This window comes from Dama dama, chromosome 11 (genome assembly GCF_033118175.1).
Source record: "Dama dama isolate Ldn47 chromosome 11, ASM3311817v1, whole genome shotgun sequence".
NCBI classification, from domain to species: Eukaryota; Metazoa; Chordata; class Mammalia; order Artiodactyla; family Cervidae; genus Dama; species Dama dama.
The window spans coordinates 3,693,087-3,708,901 of NC_083691.1; the positions used below are offsets into that span (position 1 = coordinate 3,693,087).

Consider the following 15,815-nt stretch of genomic DNA (forward strand, 5'->3'; position numbering starts at 1 on the left):
TGTGAGAATGAATTGCCGAGAGCTCCCGGTCCCCCTCGTCCACTCTCCTGATGCCGACTTCCTGCAGGGCCGTGGGGCAGCATGCTGCCCTCACCCATGCTGCAGTGGGTACCCCCCACCGTTGCAGATTCTCTGTCCTTCCCGCCGGGCACCCATGTCCGCCACTGCCCAGAGCCTCCAGCCCCTGAGAGCCCTGCCCTCCTCCAGGGCCCCTCCCGCCACTGCCCCCTGGGATGGCTACGGTTTTGTCACTGGGAGACCGAGCCTTGGAGGTTGGCTGCTTTCACTCAGCCTGACTCCCTGGAGCCCCATCATCTGTGCGGTGTCTGGTGTGAGGCTCGACCACACTTTGTTCGGCTGCTGGCCTGCAGGGAGCCCCGGGCTGTCACAGTTGGGGGACGCTGGGCAGAGCTGCCCAGAGGTCGTGGTGTGGACATGATCTCACGTCTCTTGGGTGGATGCCCAGTGGACAGTCAGCTTTTAACCCATGAAGCAACTGTGGGCTGCTCAGGACCTCCCAGTGAACTCACCAAGAGTTGGGGTGAAGGCAGGGGTCACTGGTGTCAGAAGGAAGGGAGTGGAGAGGCGCATGGCCTGGTTGATGACCTTGGGGACCCCTCCCCCCAAACTTCACAGACCCCCATCAGAGGGGCCTGCAGGCTCCTGCTTCTCAGAAGAGACGCTCTGGTGGGTCAGTCCCTGCAGGAGGAGGGGGTGAGCTTACGGAGGCCAGGCCGTTTCCTGAGAGGGGAGGTCAGCTGGAGAAGGAGCCTGTGTGTGGTGGACAGTCCCCGCACCGCCCACCCCCCACCAACAATACGTCTGCCCGCAGATCTCAGCGTTCAGAACCTGGGAACGGGATCTTGTTTAGGGAAGAGCTCTCTGCAGAGGGAATGAGGGTGAGGATCTTGAGATGAGGTTGTCTTGGAGAAGGCCGGTGGTCCTCACTCCAACAACATGTCCTCAAAAGGAACCGAAGGAGAGAGACGCGGACCCAGAGGAGGAGCAGTGCGACCAGGAGCTGGGACTGCGTGATGTGGCCACGGGCCGGGGGAGCTGGGAGAGGCAGGAGGGACCCTCCCTTGGAGCCTCCAGAGGGAGCTTAGCCTTGTTCACGCCTGGATTTCAGACTCTGGGCTCCAGAACTGCAAGAAGATAAACTGCTGCTCTCTGGGGCCCGGTTTGCGGTCGAACATTACAGCCACCCCAGACCTGGAGGCAGGCATGTTTGCCAAGCCTCCACCACCCCAGGAGGCTCCCTGTTTTGGGGGCAGGATGAGCCCTGCATGCAGGGTGAGGGGTGGGCTTGGAGAGGGGGCCCCCACCGTCCCTCTTGCTTCTTCTGCCACCCGGCCAGCCCCCAGCCGAGCTCACGCACCAGAAGGCCTGGATGGGCGCCTCTACCTCGTGTAACAGGGATCTGGGAAGACAGTCAGGCTCTCAGACAGGGACTGCCTGGGGTCCCCGCCCCACCCCAGGCCCTGGGCCCCAGTCCCCACCCCCCATCCCATTCAGTGCCTCGCTGGCCCAGGATGCTGGCATGGAAGGCAGTGACACCTACTCTGGTTGCTGAAGGGGATGATCTTTTCTGGGCCAAGTCCGTGGGATTTGCAGGCTTTGTTGAATCTATCCAGGAAGCTGTATTTCAGCTCTGGGAACCGTCCTGTGGACAGAACAGTTTGGGCCATGTGGGAAGGGGAGGCGAGGGGAAGGAGTGGCAGGGTGGGGCACCTGGATGAGGTGGGCACCCACCCCCTGATGCCATGGGCTGCGGGCACCTCAGGGTGTGGCCAGACCCGCATCTCCCCGGGGAAGGGGCCTCGGGCAGGGATGAGGGGCCCCGGGACGCGGTACCGTAGAGCGCCAGCACTTGCGTGGCTGTCCCATTCCTGAAGTTCCGCATGTGCAAGATGACGTAACGCTGGTAGTCGGCCTCCAGGATCCGCAGGCTGTTCTCTCCCAGGTCTGCGCAGAAGCTCTGCTCAGAGCCTGCAGCCCCTGGGGCCCGCGGCACAGACTTTCGAGGGTGCAGGGGCCGGCGGGGACCCCTGATGCTCTAGAGCTCCCCACGCGCCCGCCCCTGGCTGGCCCTCCCACCGCCCTATACAGACCAGGCCCACCCCTCTCGCTTTGGGGTCGGCTGTCAGGGGGGTCCCATAAACCCCTATATTGGGGCTCACCGGGAGTGGGGCTGTCAGACAAGGGTCCACTCACAGTTGATGGTGTATTCCCCGCTCTTGCCTGTTTTGCTGCAGACCACGGCCACGTCCGTGCACTCTGCATGCAACCTGGAGCCCAGCGGGTGATCCTCACAGCACGACCTCACCCGACTGCATGTGACAAGTGCCCCTCCACCCCTCCCCGCCCCGTCACCATGTCCCCTGAACCCCTGCCCCAGCCTCAGCACTCTGCTGCCCCCCACCTGGTGGCCCCCTGCCCCACATACAGCGCCCCCCCCACCCCCACAGGGGCCAGACTCCCATCCACATGGGTGGGGGTGGGGGTGAGACTGCAGGGGGGCAGGGTGGGCGGGGGCCTCCGTGCTCCCCAGTTTCAGAGGATGGGGACATCACTCACATAAAGTGGAAACTGAGCTTGAGCCCACCGTCCTCGACGATCCGAATGCTCTTTATGAAGATCCTCAGGTCTCCACCTTCCTCTATCCGCTTCTTGTTGTCTGCGGCCATGGAGATGGAGTACCAGGTCCCAGAGACCTGGAGGGCAGAGGCCGCGGTGGGTGCAGGCGTCCTCACTTCTGGGTGCCTGCTCCCTCCCGGGGCCAGGCCCTGGGCATGCGGCTCCCACCCAGCCAGCCCTCTCTGCCGTCATAGCTGGGGGAGAGAGGCAGACCCCGAGGGACAGCAGCCTGTCACAGGCGGGAGACCCCAGGTGCAGGCACCCTGCATCCAGACCCCCGGGGAGGGCCCGGACTGGAGCCCCACCTTGGAAATGTCATAGTTCGTCTGCACGATGCGCTGGGGGTTGAAATCCTGGGAGCAGACCAGGCCCAGCCCCAGGCTCAGCAGGAGCAGCGCCATGCCCTCCAGTGGGTGGGCGCCCAGCCTGCCTGCTGCCCACCGCCTTTATCCCCCTCCCTGCGCTGTGGTTTCCGGCTCCAGCTCTTCCGCGTCCTCCACACGGGCCTCCGCTTACTGGGAGCTCTGCCAAAAGCCTCCCCCGTCCTCCGCAGGCGACGGCTGGCTCTGACTGCCGCCCAGATGGGGGCCCAGCTGGGTCTGAAGTCGCAAAGGGAAGTGGGGACAGGCTGGTGTCTTGGCCTAAAGCCCCACCGGCCACAGAGGTGGGTGGCGCTGGGGTCTCTCTGAGCCATTTGGATGCAAGTGGCAGAGGACGGCACCCCTTCCAGCCCAGCCTGGCCTGGGCGCTCTAATTTCAGAGCTCTGAGGGGTCCTGGCAAACACGCGTGCAGGTCAGGGTCCTAAGCTTCGATGGACAGGTCCTCACTGCCCTGGTACATCCGGGCACAAGGCGGGCTGGTGGTCAGGGTGCAGGCTGAGCTGGACCAACTGGGGCATCAGACGCTAAGTCCTATTTTAGAGAACAGACACAGTTTATGTGTTGATATAATTTTTTTTTTAATTGAACACCTCCTATATCCAGGCTCTAGGATTAGAGTGAAGCACCGATTCTCAGGTGGACCATGCTCCAAGGGGGCATGCTAACACTAGACAAACAGCAAATGACAAGCAGGGGTCTCACCAGCCCTCCTTGGCCCACTTCCTAACCCCGCAGTCGCTGGCCTTCCCTGCCCCTCTGGACACACCGAGCCCAAGCCCTACATGGAAACCTTCCAGCTCAGCGGGGTTCCTGCATCAGCCGCCTGTGACTCATTCCTGTTTTCTGGGCTTGCCCGGCCTGCCCTGTCCGGACCTCCAGCCTCCGGCAGCTGCACCCCATCCTCATGAGGACAGGGGACGGCGGGGACAGAGCTGGTGCCTCTGGTCCATGAGCCAGATTCCTGGAGGCCGGGCGGGAGGCACTGCTTCACAGACAGCCCCCAGGATCTGGTTGGAAGGTCACAGGCTCTGTCACTGAGGACGGCTGTGACCACAACACGGCTCTGACGTGCCTCCTGGGGTCAGGGCATCTATGACCCCACGGGACAAGCGGGGGGCTTGATGCTTCAGTGCAGGGGCCCCGTGACTCTGTCTAGGGTGATGCCTGCTTGAAGGGCCCTCCAGGGCTGCTGGAAGGGGCTGGATTCTTGAGCCTGGGAGAGGAGCGTCCACGGCCTGTCTCCACCACCCTTGCCCCCGTGCCTGCCGGGGTCACCTTCCCATCGAGACGCGGCCATGGACGTTCGGCTCCAGGAACGATGACAGACATGGACACGCAAGTACCTACACACACACATGTACATGTGTCAAAGCATACACATGCACACACGTGTGTGTGCACACACGGCCCCATCCCACACCCCAGAGGCTTTAACGCATCTGACAGATCTTATAACTTGAAGTGTGTTATTTCTATAATCAGAAAGGTGTACTTAAAAAATATGCTGAGGAGCAAAGGGTTTGCTCTCCCCAGGGGAGTCCACAGCCTGGAGATGAGGGAGGAGAGAGCCACTCTTCTCTAACACAGTCATGAAAAAACTACTTAAAACTCCTCCTTGAAAAGTCAGGCTCTAGGAAGCAGGGAGGGATGACAGAGGAAGTGAGATGCAAAAGAGAATGTAAAATAAGAAACTCCCCTGTCGGTCCCATGGTTCAGAATCTGCCTTGCGAGGCAGGAGAGGTGGGTTTGATCTCTGGCTGGGAAACTAAGATCCCACCTGCCCTGGAGCAACTAAGCTTGTGGCCCGCAACTCCTGAGCCCGTATGACGCAACTAAGGAGTCCCTGCACCGCAGTGAAAGATTTCGCACGATGCAACGAAGATCCAGCATGCCACAAGTAAGACCTGACGGAACTAAATAAATATATTAAAAAAAAAATACCCTTCAGTTTTTCAAACAGGACAAAGTCCTGTCGTCCGGCAACCCTGAGGAGCCCCAGGCGGCAGAGGCATCATTGTGACCCTGACTTTCTGGGGCTTACATCATCAAAGGGGGTGCTGACATCACCGCCCACGGAAGGCTCAACACCCCTCGAGCCTACCTCGGTGTCTAGCCTGGGACTCTACAAAGAGAGACCTAAAGAGAGACGCTTGAAGAGCATCCAACCTGGTGAGCTGCCTTGGCACCTGCCTCGGGAGTGTTGTCGCTGAGACGCTGTGCTGGAGAACCCCTCCGTGGTACCCTGCCCATGTAGCGTTGCTAATACGCTTGGGTTCACGGGGGTGGGGGTGGGGGAGGCAGTGCCACATTGTGGGGCAGTGGAAGCCTGGCCGGTGTCCAGCTGGGGTACAACGTGACCAGCCTTGGCTGGTTTTCAAAGTAGGAGATCAAAAGAAATAGATAGAGTACGTTTTGTCATACATTTGTGCTTAGCTCAGTAAACCCGTGTAATCATTATGAATTTCCTGATGAGATACAGTTCTTTCCTTTGTCTTTAAAGCCTAGTCTCTTTTGTGCGCTCGTAGCACATCTCAACAAAGGTCCGTCTAGTCAAGGCTATGGTTTTTCCAGTGGTCATGTATGGATGTGAGACTTGGACTGTAAAGAAAGCTGAGCGCAGAAGAATGGATGCTTTTGAACTGTGGTGTTGGAGAAGACTCTTGAGAGTCCCTTGGACTGCAAGGAGATCCAACCAGTCCATCCTAAAGGAGATCAGTCCTGGGTGTTCATTGGAAGGACTGATGCTGAAGTTGAAACTCCAATACTTTGGACACCTGATGCGAGGAGCTGACTCCTTTGAAAAGACCCTGACGCTGGGAAAGATTGAGGGCAGGAGGAAAAGGGGATGACAGAGGATGAGATGGTTGGATGGCATCATCAACTCGATGGACATGGGTTTGGGTGGACTCCGGGAGTTGGTGATGGACAGGGAGGCCTGGCGTGCTGCGGTCCATGGGGTCTCAAAGAGTCGGACATGACCGAGCGACTGAACTGAACTGAGCACATCTCAAGTCAGACCAGCCACATTTCACGTACTAGACAGCCACATGTGGCCCCTCTCCTGGTCCGTGCAAGCTAAGGCTGCATGCTGGTTGACCGGGTGCTGGCAATGAAATACCAGCGTCTCCATTCTGCTCAGTGCATAGCGCATAGCCCTGCAGACATGCGCACAGTGACCCTGCGTAGAACACGTGACATAAATCCCGGCGCTGGCTAGAGCCAAAGTTTCCATGTTAGCACCTGGCGCCTTTCGTTCAGGTTGTAATCCCTGCTCCTACGTCTGTCTGGAGAAGGCTCACGTGTTCTTAGCCTGCTGTAGTCTTAGGGCAAATGGTGCATCTTACTATCTCTGGGGCAGAAGGAGGGAGAGGTCGACTTTGGGGGCAGACTGCATCCTCGCCACAACCTCACTTTGCTATTACTGCTCTCGAGTGGAGACTCCGTCACACGTCTTTTACGAAGCCAAGGTGGACATTGATAAGGCCCAGGGGTATCTGAGACGGCACTCAGTCCCCAAAGGAGTGGCCAGCACCCCCAGGAGACCCTAGTGGAGCAGGGATGTCCCCGTCTCCCTGCCCTCTCCCCAGGGCTGAGCATCCTGGGACCAGATGCCTGGGTTGGTGCCCCAGTGTGTCTGAATGAGTCCATGAGTCCGTCATCGGGAGGCGGCAGAAGTTTTCAACTCTGTTTAAAACTGACTTCTCTCTCCTTCTCCTCTAGGAGACAATGAACTGTAAAAGGAAAATGCTGCTGTTGATTCTGGGTCTTTCATTGTTCCTGTTGTTTGATCATTATTCCAGGTAAATAGAAAATCTCAGTGAATCGACACCTGCAGTGCTTGGCAGAGCTCGAAACCTCCCAAGTTTTGTTCAAAGCTGTTAATAACACTTTTGAAATGAATCAGCTGTTACCTCCCCTCTCTGTGGGACCAAGCAAAGTATACTTTGCTTTCTTTCATTTTTAAACATTCAACACGTAGTGATAAAGCCCTATCTGGGCATCTTTTCATGTGTTTGTTAGCCATCTGTATGTCTTCTTTGGAGAAATGTCTGTTTAGTTCTTTGGCCCATTTTTTCATTGGGTCATTTATTTTTCTGGAATTGAGCTGCAGGAGTTGCTTGTATATTTTTGAGATTAATCCTTTGTCTGTTTCTTCATTTGCTATTATTTCCTCCCAATCTGAGGGCTGTCTTTTCACCTTACTTATAGTTTCCTTTGTAGTGCAAAAGCTTTTAAGTTTCATTAGGTCCCATTTGTTTAGTTTTGCTTTTATTTCCAATATTCTGGGAGGTGGGTCATAGAGGATCTTGCTGTGATTTATGTCGGAGAGTGTTTTGCCTATGTTCTCCTCTAGGAGTTTTATAGTTTCTGGTCTTACATTTAGATCTTTAATCCATTTTGAGTTTATTTTTGTGTATGGTGTTAGAAAGTGTTCTAGTTTCATTCTTTTACAAGTGGTTGACCAGTTTTCCCAGCACCACTTGTTAAAGAGGTTGTCTTTTTTCCATTGTATATCCTTGCCTCCTTTGTCAAAGATAAGGTGTCCATAGGTTCGTGGATTTATCTCTGGGCTTTCTATTCTGTTCCATTGATCTATATTTCTGCCTTTGTGCCAGTACCATACTGTCTTGATGACTGTGGCTTTGTAGTAGAGTCTGAAGTCAGGCAGGTTGATTCCTCCAGTTCCATTCTTCTTTCTCAAGATTACTTTGGCTATTCGAGGTTTTTTGTATTTCCATACAAATTGTGAAATTCTTTGGTCTAGTTCTGTGAAAAATACCGTTGGTAGCTTGATAGGGATTGCATTGAATCTATAGACTGCTTTGGGTAGAATAGCCATTTTGACAATATTAATTCTTCCAATCCATGAACACGGTATGTTTCTCCATCTGTTTGTGTCCTCTTTGATTTCTTTCATCAGTGTTTTATAGTTTTCTATGTATAGGTCCTTTGTTTCTTTAGGTAGATATACTCCTAAGTATTTTATTCTTTTTGTTGCAATGGTGAATCAAAACCACAATGAGGTACCATTACACGCCAGTCAGGATGGCTGCTATCCAAAAGTCTACAAGCAATAAATGCTGGAGAGGGTGTGGAGAAAAGGGAACCCTCTTACACTGTTGGTGGGAATGCAAACTGGTACAGCCGCTATGGAAAACAGTGTGGAGATTTCTTAAAAAACTGGAAATAGAACTGCCATATGACCCAGCAATCCCACTTCTGGGCATACACACTGAGGAAACCAGATCTGAAAGAGACACGTGCACCCCAATGTTCATCGCAGCACTGTTTATAATAGCCAGGACATGGAAGCAACCTAGATGCCCATCAGCAGGTGAATGGATAAGGAAGCTGTGGTACATATACACCATGGAATATTACTCAGCCATTAAAAAGAATTCATTTGAACCAGTCCTAATGAGATGGATGAAGCTGGAGCCCATTATACAGAGTGAAGTAAGCCAGAAAGATAAAGAACATTACAGCATACTAACACATATATATGGAATTTAGAAAGATGGTAACGATAACCCTATATGCAAAACAGAAAAAGAGGCACAGATGTACAGAACAGACTTTTGAACTCTGTGGGAGAAGGTGAGGGTGGGATGTTTCGAAAGAACAGCATGTATATTATCTATGGTGAAACAGATCACCAGCCCAGGTGGGATGCATGAGACAAGTGCTCCGGCCTGGTACACTGGGAAGACCCAGAGGAATCGGGTGGAGAGGGAGGTGGGAGGGGGGATCGGGATTGGGAATACATGTAAATCCATGGCTGATTCATATCAATGTATGACAAAACCCACTGGAAAAAAAAAAAATTAAAAAAAAAAAAAAAAAAAAGCCCTATCTGGGCCCCAGGTTCTGTCCTAGGTGCTCAAGGAGCCATGGTAATAGGGGCAGAAGGTCCCAGGGGGAGAAGGCAGAGAAAACGGAACAGAGTGTCGGGGATAACTTTAGAAACTATTTATTTATTTGGTCACGCTGGGTCTTGGTTGCAGCACTCAGGATCTTCGATCTTCACTGTGGCATGCGGGATCTTTAGTTGCGACATGCAAACCCTTACTTGTGGCAAGTGGGATCTAGTTCCCTGACCTGGGATCAAACCCAGGCCCCCTGAACTGGAACTGCAGTGTCTTAGCCACTGGACCACCAAGGAAGTCCCTGGGATAGCCTATTTTACATGATTAAGGTCACCAAGAAAAACTAAAATGAAGTCATAGCACCGAGTTGCTATTTCAGACAAACTATAAATGGTCCCAAAGTTCTGTCTTGTTCTGACATAAACAAGACAGCAGTGACCTGCCCTGGCAGCCTGTGTGGGCCAGGGATGCATCTGGGCCCAGCGCACTTTCTCACGGATAAAAATGCGAATTCTTCCTTCCTCTGTGCCCATGCCTCGTGGGCTCCTTCATGAGCAGTGCAAACTTCCCAGATGCCATTTGAAAAGCAGTCTTATCATGAGAGACAATGTCTTTAAAAACAAAACCTTTGCAAAATGCAGATCTGACAAAAAGGCTTGTATCCAAAATATGCAAAGAACTCTTAAAACTCAACAACAAGGAAAAGAAAAACTTCATTAAAATGGGCAAAATCTGGACAGACATCTCACCCAAGAAGACATAAAGATAGCAAGCAGGCATCTAAAAAGATGCTGGACATTATTTGTCATTAGATAATTGGGCTTCCCTGGCAGCTCACCTGGTGAAGAATCCTCCTGCAATGCAGGAGACCCTGGTTCGATTCCTGGGTCGGGCAGCTCCCCTGGAGAAGGGATAGGCTACCCACTCCAGTATTCTTGGGCTTCCCCGGTGGCTCAGCTGGTAAAGAAGCTGCCTGCAGTGTGGGAGACCTGAGTTCGATCCTTGGGTTGGGAAGATACCCTGGAGAAGGGAACGGCTACCCACTCCAGTATTCTGGCCTGGAGAATTCCATGGACTGTTTAGTCCATGGGGTCACACAGAGTTGGACACAATGGAACAACTTTCACTTTCAATTGTAAATTAAGACAACAACCAGGCACCACACAGCTGTGTGGTATAGCCACGTTGAAGACAGTGTGATGGCGTCTTACAAAGCTAAATATGGTCTTTCTGGTGATCCAGCTTTGGTGTTCTTAAGTATCATTAATCCAAGTAATTTGAAAGCGTATGTTCACAAACAGCCCACATAAGGTTTCATAGCAGCTTTATTCACAATCTCTAAAATCTGGAAGCGCTCAAGATGTCCTACAGTAGATGAATGGGTAAATAAACTGCGGTGCATTCAGATAAATGAATGTGATTCAACGATAAAAAGAAACAAGCTATCAAGCCAGGAAAAGATACAGAGGAAATGTCAGTACACATCGGTAAGGGAAAGAAGCCAGAAGCCAGTCTGAAAAGACTACCTACTGTATGATTCCAGCCACATGGAATTCTGGAAAAGGCGAAACTGCAGAGACAGTAAAGGGGTCAGGGTCTGGGGGTTTGGGGAGCAGTGGGTGGACAAGCACCGAAGATGTGGGGGCAGTGGAGCTGCTTATGGTGGACCCGTGCACTATACCTTTTCCAAAACCCGAAGAATTTTCTAGCACAAAGAGTGAATCTTAACCTAGACAAATTCAACTCTCATTTAGGAAGTTGAGGGAATCCCAGGAAGTATTGCTGTATGTGACCCGGATCATGGAACTGTACCAAACACGCCAGAAGCAAGCTCCCCGAGGGCTGAGGAAGGTGCCGAGAGAAGTCGCCTGGGAAACCAGTGGAGTCTGCAATTTGTTGTTGCTCAGTTGTATCTGACTCTTTGCGACCCCGTGGACTGCAGCACGCCAGGCTTCCCTGTCCCTCACCAACTCCTGGCATCTGCTTAAACTCATGTCCATTGAGTCAGTGATGCCATCCAACCTCATCCTCTGTCGTCCCCTTCTCCTCCTGCCCTCAGTCTTTCCCAGCATCAGGATCTTTTCCAATGAGTCGGCTCAGCTCTTTGGAGTCTGTAAACATAAGGGGAAGACCAGCCACACAGGGGACTGTCTCTAGTGGATAACATCATTTCCCCACAGGAGGGCAGGACAGCAGCTCTGATGCCAGCATGCGTGCGTCCGGGGACGGAACAGTTGAGTGAGTGGACGGTGAGTGACAGCGCCTGGGTAATCGGGGGACCTTTAGGTGATCCCTGCGGTGACACATTAAAGCAGGTCAAGCTACTCACGGGTAGCTTCGTGGAGCAGGGGAGAGTTACCTGGGGAAGTATTTTCAGATTCATGCCTCTGTGCCAGCTGGTACAACCACATACATACCTTCCCTGCTTGCCCAGCTGCGAGGACCTAGAAGCGAGAAGCCCGCGGGAGCAGCCAGCACACCCAGCCCCGGGCCTTGGTTTCTAATGTTATTCTACAAAACAAAGCAGAACGCCAGGCCAGGCTCCCTTGGAGATGTGGCTGTTTCTAGGACCGGGGACAGAACGTGTACAGGATGAGCCTGGAGCAGAGGAACACAGGAGCCAGTGAAAGAGCTTCCGGTGGATAAAGCTGGAGGAATCTGAGCAAGAAAAGGAAGTTGCATTGGGTTACATCCCAAAGCACGAAGCAGATCTCCCTGAGTGCACACTGATATAAATAAATCAACAAGTACATAGATGACGGGAGAGACAATACTGTTCATAAGAATCCCGAGTAATTGATGGAGACATTGACCTCCAGGAGGCGGAATGCGTGGGCTGCCATAGCAGTTGCCTACAGAGATTACAGTATGGATTTTAAGTGAAGTCGCTCAGTCACGTCCGACTCTTTGCAACCCCATGGACCGGGCTCCTCCGCCCATGGAATTTTCCAGGCAAGAGTATTGGAGTGGGTTGCCATTTCCTTCTCCACAGGATCTTCCCAACCCAGGGATCGAACCTGGGTCTCCCACATTGCGGGCAGATGCGTTACCAGCTGAGCCCCCAGGGAAGGCTCTTGACAGGGAAGTGAGTCACTTGACAGCGGAGGAGCCTGAAAATACGACCTCGGCTGGGTGGTCGAGGCCCCTGAGGCGGGACAGGGCGCGCTGTGGTCTGAGAAACGCAGCCAGGAGGACCCCAGGCAGACATGCGTCAGCGGGGTCCTGGAGAGGATCCTGGGGACAGAAGAAGGGCTTTGGGGACAAGCTGAGGAAATCTGATGGAAGCAAGGAGTTGAGTTCATAATGGGGTCCCCCTGGATTCACCAGCAGCAACGGACGCCCGGTACAAATCCAAGCTATCGATGACGCGGGGGCAGGGTGCAGGGGCGCCCAGGGACCATCTTCACAATGTTTGCTATGAAATTGCTCTAAAAATAAAGTTCATTTTAAAAGGAGGGGACTCAATGTCCATCAACAGACGAATGGATCAAGAAGGTATGGTGCATGTATACAAAGGAATTAGAGAGCGTTTGGTTGTTCCGTCTTGTCTGACTCTCTGTGACACCTTGGACTGCAGTCTGCAAGGCTCCTCTGTCCGTGGGATTTTTCAGGCAGGAAAATGGAGTGGTCTGCCATTTCCTTCTCCAAAGGACTCTTGAGAGTCCCTTGGCCTGCAAGGAGATCCAACCAGTCCATTCTAAAGGAAATCAACCCTGAATATTCACTGGAAGGACTGATGCTGAAGCTGAAGCTCTAATACTTTGGCCACCTGATGCGAAGAGCTGACTCATTGGAAAAGACCCTGATGCTGGGAAAGATTAAAGACGGGGAGAAGGGGACGACAGAAGATGAGATGATTAGATGGCATCACCGACTCAATGAACATGAATTTGAGCAAGCTTTGGGAGTTGGTGATGGACAGGGGAGCCCGGGGTGCTGTAGTCCATGGGGTCGCAAGAGTTGCACACTTGCAACTTTTCTTTTTTGCCCCGTGTCAGTGCTTTAGCTGGTGTGTATCACATGTGTAAGTTCAAGGACCCTGGTGTTGATCAAGGAAGAGGCAGGATGTCGGATGGTGGCCCTGCACCACTTGCTTCACTGGGCAGCAGACCTGAGACGGTGGGGTGGGGCGCCTCCAGTCGACAGCAGGGGAGGGGCTGCCTTTTGTCTGAACACAGCTCTAGCCTGCTGCTAGCTTTCCTCAATCCTTTCCCCAACCACACGCTCTTCCTTGCCTTCCTCCCTGGCCGTCATCTCCTTCCCCCGCACATCTCTCCCTTCCAAACCTAGGAAGATGTCTCCTCGCCAGGTGGCTGTCCCTGGTCCCAAATCTGGGCTGGACGTGCTGCCTTCAGCACTACACTCCAAGCTCTGTGGCTCCCCTTGGCACCAACCCCTGGGGCTTCTTTAGAGCCATCCCTCTGCCCCAGGTGCCCGGTGGGTGGGGGCCAGGGCTGTGGGTCCACTGATGTTGGACCGGTGCCTAACAGCACCTGCCACACTTCAAGGGCTCTGCAGATACGTGTTGAATGAATGCTTGACTCATAATAACTTGGTTTTCCCTTCGCATCCAGGAAAAATCAAGAAGAAGAACTTCAGCTCTCAGACTGGTTTGACCCCAGGTAAGGATGAAAATGTCTGCATGTGAACACACCCACGCGCACACACACACACCCATGCACACATGCACGGCACAGGCACACACGCTTGCACACATGCACACAGACACAGACACATAGGAATCCAGTCTGCAGTGATTAGGTCTTTTCTTTTTCCCCAGTCACCAGATCACTGCCATCCTGGGAGGTTCCCAGTCGCTGGAGCTCATGCTGACCCGCTCCACTTGTTGGAAGCTTCCTGTTTATTGACAATTCTATGAACAGCTTCTCCTGATTTTGGCCTCAGCTCTCGGGGAAGAGTCCTGTCCCCTGTTGTGGTTCTGGGTGTCTTGCTTCCTGATTACCTGTCATCATCCATTAGCCAATTCCCTTCTGGTTTTAGATTGTTTAGCTTTCGGCTCTTGCCAGGAATGCTCCAGTGACTAACTTTGTACATGTTAATATACATTCTGACATTGTCTTGTGAGTTCATCTGTGGGGTAAATTCCCAAAACAGAATCACTAAGTCAAATAAGACAGATATTTAAATTTTTGTTTACATTATGCCTCTTTAAAAATTGAAAAAAATTTTTTCCACGACATGCTCACGGCCCAGACCACAGGACCCACAGTGTCCGGCACGCAGAAAGGGACTCTATAAGCCTTACCTGTTATCCCTGTTATCACTCTGCTGCTGTTCCACCGGTTTCTCTTTTGTTCAACAGAAAACGCCCTGATGTGATCACCACCACGAGCTGGCTTGCTCCCGTCGTCTGGGAAGGCACTTTCAGCAGAGAGGCGCTGGAAAAACACTACAGAAAGCAGAATCTCACAACGGGCTTGGCCGTCTTTGCTACTGGCAGGTAGGGGTCGCCAAGCCCATGCCGTCCTTTGTTTTGCAAAAATGCACGCCACTATCCGTAGACCTCCCGCCTCCCAAGGGCCACGCATCGACCTCTGTAACCACTGTCTGTGGACCGCCTGTGCAAAACAGGACATGGTTTTTCTCTCCTTCCTTGTTGTTCTTGTTCAGTTGCCAAGTCCCTCCTTACTCATTGCAACCCCATGGACTGTAGCCCGCCCGGCTCTTCTGTCCATGGGATTTCCCAGGCAAGAATACTGGAGTGGGTTGCCATTTCCTTCTCCAGGGGATCTTCCCGACTAGGGATCGAACCTGAGTCTCCTGCATCGCAGGCAGATTCTTTACCGCGGGAGCCCCCTGTGAAGTCCTTCTGCTCCCTTAGCTGGGTCCCTTAATACCACTTGGCTGTCTTTCCACTAATGTCCAGTTAGCTCTCACACTCTCTTTTTCCAACAGTCGTTCCAAAATTTCAGAGGCTTTTCTCAGACTCCCCAGCCCACTACCTCCCCCTTCCATAACCACTGCAGCTGAAATGCAGACCTGACCTCCTGCCCTCCTCTCTGGGAATGCTGCAGCGTCGACTCGACGCCTCCCACATGGATAGTGTTTGGTGATGCCCGTCCGAAAACGTTTAGGGAGGCGAGCGTCCTCCTCTGCGCTGTGTGTTTCGCAGGCTTGCAGACCAGTACCTGGAGCTGTTCTTGCGCTCGGCGAATAAGTACTTCCTGACCGGCTACAGAGTGATCTTCTACCTCATGGTGGACACCTTAGTCAGGCTGCCCCAGATCAGGTGGGGGCCCCTCCGACAGTTCAAAGTGTTCATCGTCACCGAGGACAGCTGGTGGGCCAACGCCGACCTTGTGCGCATGAAGAGCTTGGCCAAGCACATCATCTGGGACATCCAGGGCGAGGTCGACTTCCTCTTCAGCATGACCGTCACCCAGATCTTCCAGAACAACGTGGGCGTGGAGGTCCTGGGCGAGTCAGTGGCTCAGCTCCACGCCTGGTGGTACTTCAAGAACCGTGCAAGTTTCCCCTACGAGAGGAGGCCCAAGTCGGCAGCTTGCATCCCGTTTGGCCAGGGAGATTTCTACTATGATGGTGCATTCGTGGGGGGCACGCCTCTGGAGGTCCTGAACCTCGTGGAGGAGTACCTGAACGGCATCATCCACGACCTCAGACTCAGGTTGAACAGCACCTACGAAAAACACCTCAACAGATACTTCTTCCTCCGGAAGCCTGCCAAGCTCTTATCCCCAGAGTACAACTGGGACGCCGACTTCTACCCGCCGCCCCAGGTGCAGTACGTCAAGGTGGCCCAGCAGTCCAAAAGGAGACATTGACTCCCTGGGACCACAGGCCCCGCCAGCAATGGTTCCCCCGGAAGGTGGGATGTCTTCATACATCCCAGGTTTGAGAGACACAGATGTTTATCCTCACCCACAAGGCATTTTTCTCCCTGCAATTGTG

General features: G+C 53.2%; 2 protein-coding genes across 2 annotated transcripts; one reads left to right on the forward strand and one right to left on the reverse strand.

Moving 5' to 3' along the window:
* On the reverse strand, window positions 1-14,329 carry LCN9 (lipocalin 9). Its single transcript, XM_061156152.1, has 8 exons — window positions 14,152-14,329; window positions 2,943-3,236; window positions 2,578-2,714; window positions 2,215-2,288; window positions 1,855-1,965; window positions 1,562-1,663; window positions 1,379-1,420; window positions 1-1,145 (listed from the first exon to the last, which is right to left on the reverse strand). The coding sequence occupies exons 2-7, from the start codon at window positions 3,036-3,038 to the stop codon at window positions 1,401-1,403; spliced, it is 540 nt and encodes a 179-aa protein (XP_061012135.1). The 5' UTR covers window positions 3,039-3,236; window positions 14,152-14,329; the 3' UTR covers window positions 1-1,145; window positions 1,379-1,400.
* GLT6D1 (glycosyltransferase 6 domain containing 1) lies at window positions 6,745-15,688 on the forward strand. The gene is made up of 4 exons (XM_061156151.1): window positions 6,745-6,818; window positions 13,460-13,507; window positions 14,209-14,346; window positions 15,019-15,688. Exons 1-4 carry the CDS (start codon window positions 6,745-6,747, stop codon window positions 15,686-15,688), a joined length of 930 nt encoding a protein of 309 aa, XP_061012134.1.
* Window positions 15,689-15,815: the final 127 nt, after the last annotated feature.

Excerpts from the sequence above, each read along its gene's own strand:
- LCN9 (XM_061156152.1), bottom strand. The coding sequence starts at position 3,038 with ATGGCGCTGCTCCTGCTGAGCCTGGGGCTGGGCCTGGTCTGCTCCCAG. Across the intron at positions 1,966-2,214 it reads CGGGGAATACACCATCAACT|ACCTGGGAGAGAACAGCCTG; the intron begins GTGAGTGGACCC and ends GCTTCTGCGCAG. Across the intron at positions 1,664-1,854 it reads GCAAGTGCTGGCGCTCTACG|GACGGTTCCCAGAGCTGAAA; the intron begins GTACCGCGTCCC and ends TTCTGTCCACAG.
- GLT6D1 (XM_061156151.1), top strand. The coding sequence starts at position 6,745 with ATGAACTGTAAAAGGAAAATGCTGCTGTTGATTCTGGGTCTTTCATTG. Across the intron at positions 6,819-13,459 it reads TTGTTTGATCATTATTCCAG|GAAAAATCAAGAAGAAGAAC; the intron begins GTAAATAGAAAA and ends CTTCGCATCCAG. Across the intron at positions 14,347-15,018 it reads GCCGTCTTTGCTACTGGCAG|GCTTGCAGACCAGTACCTGG; the intron begins GTAGGGGTCGCC and ends TGTGTTTCGCAG.